The sequence below is a fragment of the Thalia democratica genome, chromosome 1 (assembly GCF_965202585.1).
Source record: "Thalia democratica chromosome 1, ktThaDemo2.hap1.1, whole genome shotgun sequence".
In the NCBI taxonomy this organism is placed as follows: domain Eukaryota; kingdom Metazoa; phylum Chordata; class Thaliacea; order Salpida; family Salpidae; genus Thalia; species Thalia democratica.
In genome coordinates, this window is record NC_139165.1 from 75,474,957 (window position 1) to 75,480,956 (window position 6,000).

The 6,000-nt window shown below is 27.2% G+C and overlaps 1 protein-coding gene across 1 annotated transcript; it reads right to left on the reverse strand.

Annotated features, from left to right (window-relative positions):
• Positions 1–4,180: 4,180 nt before the first annotated feature.
• Positions 4,181–5,724, reverse strand: LOC145832555 (lactadherin-like). Its single transcript, XM_082939873.1, has 4 exons — positions 5,370–5,724; positions 5,140–5,313; positions 4,896–5,077; positions 4,181–4,488 (listed from the first exon to the last, which is right to left on the reverse strand). Exons 1-4 carry the CDS (start codon positions 5,557–5,559, stop codon positions 4,351–4,353), a joined length of 684 nt encoding a protein of 227 aa, XP_082795999.1. The 5' UTR covers positions 5,560–5,724; the 3' UTR covers positions 4,181–4,350.
• Between the last annotated feature and the right edge of the window lie 276 nt (positions 5,725–6,000).

Sequence of the window (6,000 nt, forward strand, 5' to 3'; positions counted from 1 at the left end):
ACTTACTTGCTTGAACTTTAAAAAATATAAAGTGTTGAAAAGAAAAGTTAAACTATTGTATTACTAAAATAATAAAAAGTTTTTCAAGGCATAGATTAGTTTCAGTTTTAAATATACATAACAGACCCTAAAATATTCAGTGTAAGTTTTAAATCTCCCATAAATTCTACCAATAACCTTTTTATTTTTTACTCTTCACAATTAACTAGGGGTAGGGAGTACTTGGGTGATGTTTGCTGGACTTATGAGTCCATATGATTTGGATGTGTTTTTGCTTTATTAAGAAGAACCTGAAAAAAAATTCAAAAATAAAAGTATACTTGCAGCCCAAAAACTAATTTCAACTCCAAAATATCACATACTTTTTGATTTTTTGACTTAAACAGTAATAAAATTACTTACACATGTCCTAGACTTACAACTTATGTCTTCAATAAAAGCTTAAACTTATTAACATTTATTTAAAACATATTAAATGCTTTTGATGTATTATGACGTTTAAATCACATAAATGTGCAAAATTTGTCTGTAAAATGTAGGGGTAGGGAGTACAGCACATTTTTTGGTCATATTGTAAAATTCAATTAAGTAAATGTGATTCAGATGTGATTTTGCTTAGTTTAAAAGAATCTAAAAAAAAATTATTATTTTGCAGAAAAAAAGTTACTGCCCAAAAATCAAAATATATGTGATTTTCGGGGTTGAAATTAGCTTTTTGGGCAGTGACTTTTTTGCAATATTTAATTATTTTTTTTAGATTCTTCTAATCTAAGCAAAAACACATCCGAATCATATTTACTTATTTGAATTTTACAATATGACCAAAAATGTGCTGCACTCCCTACCTCTACATTTTACAGACAAATTTGGCACATTTAGGGTGATTATGACGCCATAATACATCAAAAGCAGTTAATATGTCTTTAAATATGTGTCAATGAGTATAAGCTTTCATTTAAGACATAAATTATAAGTCTTAGACATGTATATGTTATTTTACTACTGTTTAAGTCAAAAAATCAAAAAGTATATGATTTTTGGGGTTGAAGTTAGTTTTTTGGGCTGCAAGCATACTTTTTTTTTTCAGATTCATCTTAATGAAGTAACCCACATCCAAATCATATAAACTTGAATGAATATTACAATATGACCAAAAAAACGTGCTGTAATCCCTACCCCTAAATTAGCCCTAGAATATCTAATGTATGTTTCAAATTTATAGTACATTCTTCCTGAGACATCAATAAAGACTTGAAAAAACTTTGTAAAAAATCAAACTAGCCTAACTTTTTTTTTATTTTTTAACAAGCTTTAGTCAGCCTGAATGCATTGCAGCTGTGTGTATATATTTTATATTGAACATAAAACAAAGTGCTCAAAAAATTTGTTTGATGGACCTGGTGTAGGAAAAAAACATTTTAGTTATAAATTAATACACTACTTGGATACAGTTTAACATCTTTTCCAGGACAAGACATTATTAAAAGTGACAACCATGAATACAACTTAACAAAAAAGGTTTAAACATAAAAAATATTTAATTATATGTGTTAACATCTTTTTTATTTTTGGCGGACCCCTAAGCATTAAACAATTTTATTTTATACAATAAATATGTTGAAAACAAAAATAAATGCTTATAATAAAAAGCGCTTATCTAAGATTGCTTAGCCTTGGATGCCAGGTTAACCCTTTGTGGACAAGTCTTAGTTTAAATTTTAAAACAACTCTCTGGAAATTACAAAACAACTTCAAAGATAAAAGAAATGTTTACCTTATTTTTTGATCTTTGTAGACAATTAAAAAAAAAATTTTATGAAAATTATAAAGCATAAGTCAGGTAGATTGATCTAAAGTTGATCAAGTTTTGTTTATTTTTGTTTTGTTACTTAAATGATACACATGTTAAGATACCAACACTTTTTTTTTATCTTCTTAACCAGTAGGACACGCAATTTATTAAATTTATTTATTTTAATTATTCAATTAAAATAGTTCAACTATCTAAGATCATTTAGACAAAAACATCAATTTACTTGTTAAATGGCCATCTTTTGTTTATTCCATGTTTAAAAAAGTCTTGGCTGTAATTAATAAAATTATCAGAAGGATCTGTTTTGAAAATGATTATAATAATTTTCCCTGCTCTGAAGATTAAAAACTATAAACAAAAAGTATAAAACCAAGTTTTAATTTTAAATATTTAATTAATCTTAGTACAAATCAAATTAGTTAACTAAATACTAAAATTTTAAGTAGAATATCTATTAAAACTAATTTTTACATAAACTAAGACTGTTTATAAGTATTTTATCTTCTTAAGAATACAAAATAAGTTCGTTATAGGTTATACTTAAGCTTAGTGCTTAAAAAAAGGGGTTCGCTGCAGTAGTTAAGTTTTCGATTTTTTCTTTTATAATTTCTTGCAAATAAGATAAAATATTAATACGGAATTTTATTCAAAACCCTTACCCTAAACTATTTAAATCAAAAAATTTAGTCTAGATAAGCTCAGGATCTTCCAAGATGAGCCATTACAAAACTTTAGGGACCATAAGTAGAAAAGCGTCTAAAGGGGGGTCGTGAGTAATAAAGGGGCCACATGGGTCCGAGTGGCCACAATTTAACTTACACTATATATTCTGGAGTTGATGATTAAAAGCAAAAAAAAGGTCTAATACGTTTTTAATATAAGTTTTTTGATAAATTTTGTCAAATGGAGCCTTGGTTTTTTTTTAATTTTTTAAAGGGGGCCTTATGAAAAAAAGTTCGGAAAACTCTGATCTAGAGTCTAGACTTTAGAGACCGTTAACTCGTCATTAATTTTATGTTAGTTTAAGTTTTTGTCATTAATAAATTTAGTTAAAATTAATAATTAGTTTATAATAAACATAATTTAGTTTATTTCAGTTTTTTTTTAATACAAACTTTTTTAAAGTATTTTACTCTAAACAAGTGGCTTAAATTTTTTTTTTCTTGAAAGAATTATGTCTGTCAACTTTTTTTTTTAGTATTGTTTTTTTTTTGAAGATCTTTTTTATCTTCTATGATGTTGTTTTTTTTCTAATATCAAAACCTTAGTTAAAAAATTTAATTTAAAGACATGTTAAAACTTAAAAAAATGATCATTAAGAAAAAAGTGCTAAAAAAGTAATTACTTCGATTATAAACAAGTTTTAATCAAACTGTGATAAGTTTGAGAATATAAAAGTGTTTTGACTTGGTTTACTTTAGTACTTCTAACTAATTTCATTTTGTTACTGCTTTATCATTCGTTTTAATGAATTATATATACAATTTTTTTTTAAGTTTTATTCTAAAACAACTTATATTAAATTAAACTAACTTAACTATATTTAACTTTTCGTTTAAACTTTTATAACCATTTAAGTTGTTTCATTTAATTTTTTTTTTAATATTATAACTTAAGATATCGTTACTTGCGGTATTAATTAATCATCAGCATTGAAATTGTAATACCAGTATACCGAATAAAGCTGTAATAAAAAAGCTTTTATGTGAATAAACACTATTTATTTTAGGAAGAAACAAATTTTAGTTTTTTTTTCTGTAGTAAATAACTTACATAGTCTGTAAAATGTAGTAATTTAAAATATACTTTAAAAATTGTTTAAAATTATCTAAAAGCCTGTTTTGTTTTTATTCTTTTCATAATTTTAATATGAATAAGGTTTGCTTTCTTTCTTTTTCAATTTGTAAAACTTTTCAAAGAAAAACACCGAAATTATAATTTTTAACTTTTTTAAAGCAGCATTTCTCAAAATTAATACCTACACGCAGTACCTGTTATGCTTTGCAAAAAAGATTTGTTAAAAACTACAAGTATTTCTTAAACAAATGTTTTTAAAGCTTTTAACATCATTATTTTTTTATTTTTAGCCCATCATCTTTTTGTTTTTAATAAAGAATATACAGTTTTCCGTTTTAAAACAGTTGTTTTTTTTTTCAAAAATTATTTATTACCAAGTGCACATATTTTTTTTGCTCAATCTTTGTGTTCAGCTTAGGAAAAGTTACAGCATCATAAATGCTTAAGAGTAAAACAAAACAATGAACACTTTTTTTTAATTTTTATAAAAACGTTTGAGTATTCTGTATTATATATAAGTGTTAATATGTTTAATTTGAAAGAAATACAATTTAAATAACATACCGCATCTATACTGTTTCGTTTTATTTGTTATGACTACAACTAATTTAAAGCTTTTTTTTAAAGTAACTGTTTTACAAAATAAAAACAAATAATAACACATAGGTGTACTTAAAAGTTTAACTTTATGAAATAAACGTAAAACTGTTAATTTCAATAAAATTAAACATAATGCTGTATCAACAGTTGAGAAAATCGAATCTCATACAAATATGACCGTTCCACGCTATCGGGTTGATTCTGAAGTACCTTGCAGTAATGGGGCGCGGCAATTTGTTAACAACTATCTCCACTTTGTCATCGTTTCCTTTGAATACCTTTAAATTATTGTAGTTTGAAGGTTTTGTTTTCCATCGAAGACAATACATTTAATAAAAAAGATAATTAAAGCTTTTGAGCATGGTGTACGATAACCAAGAAGTTTCTTCGTACACCAGGTCCTTTGACTAAAATTTTTGAGCGCGTTTCTTTATCGTTCAATAAACAATATATGTAATGATGATTAACAGTTAGAAATTAATTAATTAACCGTCATGTTTAATAAAAAAACAAAGTTGTTGTTTGCACATTAAGAATAAATAGGAATAAGTTTTTTTTCTACAGTTAAGCTTTAAATAGTTTAAAAAATAAAAGTTCCAAAATCAAAAGGTAACTTTAGAACTTGAAAATATTTTTAAATTACATTATTTACAAAACCTTATCAATAATAAAGTAGCAATATTACCATAGCTTTTTCACAGCCATCCTTGATTGTTTCAAACGTGTTTGAGCCATCTGCTTTGTAACTGACGGTATATTCAGTAACCCATTGTTTCCACGCGTGATTACCTCTGCCTTGGGTGGCCACTCCGGTCATGGTCATGTCTTTTCCGTAATCCACTTGAATCCACTCACCTACTGCACCTTCTGTTATTATTATAATTAGTGTTTAAAATAAGTTAATTAATTTTCAAACAAGTTGTATATACTTTCTGCGGCCCAACCACCTACCCCTCTGCTACCGAAAAGTCTTCCGTTGTGGGGCAAATGAACGCTGTTCCAGTAGTGATTGTTGCCATTTGTGGCGCTTGAACTCGCAGTGACACTCTTGTCCGGCAAAGCATACGGGTTTTGCAGCACGGATCCGCACTCTTTTGCTACAACTGAAACAAATAATATATATAATTAGAAAAAAATTACAAGTACAATGGCTTGGTACCTCTACAACTCCTGGTGTTGCACGGCAAGATTCTCTTGTTGTACCCGAGGCAGTCCCAGCCCAAGCACTTCCTCGTGTCGATCCTGTCTCCTCCCCCGCAGTATTTGCTGCAAGATCCCATCACCCACTCCTCACGACTTATAACTTCTCCGGCGATTGAAAACGCGAACAAGACACCAAAGAACTTCATGGTTAGTATAAAGAAATCTGAATCGATTTCGTTTCAGTTCTGCGCTCGTATTGAGTTATGTTTGTAAAAAAATAACGAAAATTAAGCAATTCACAGTGTAAACGAACGCGAAACATTTCAAAACGATTCGTTTAACCGTAAAAATGTATACAAAGAGAAGTAAAAAGTAAATTTAAATGTTAAAAACCTGTACGTACAATAGTAGTTTTCTGTTTTAAGATTAAACAAAAATTATTTTTATTGTAGGTTTATAAAAAACCTACTTTACTATTCTATATTGCTAAAAATTACTTACTGAAAAATATACTTTAGACTTTTTGATTTTAACTATGTATATGAATTTTTATTATTTGTATGATCAGAATGTTTAGAAACTATTTTCAAGCTAAACAGCAAAATTTGGGGTCGTGACTGAAATTGTGGGGTTAAGAGCAGTAAAGG

Excerpts from the sequence above, each read along its gene's own strand:
- LOC145832555 (XM_082939873.1), bottom strand. The coding sequence starts at position 5,559 with ATGAAGTTCTTTGGTGTCTTGTTCGCGTTTTCAATCGCCGGAGAAGTT. Across the intron at positions 5,078-5,139 it reads AGGTGGTTGGGCCGCAGAAA|AAGGTGCAGTAGGTGAGTGG; the intron begins GTATATACAACT and ends TAATAATAACAG. Across the intron at positions 4,489-4,895 it reads ATGGCTGTGAAAAAGCTATG|GTATTCAAAGGAAACGATGA; the intron begins GTAATATTGCTA and ends AATAATTTAAAG.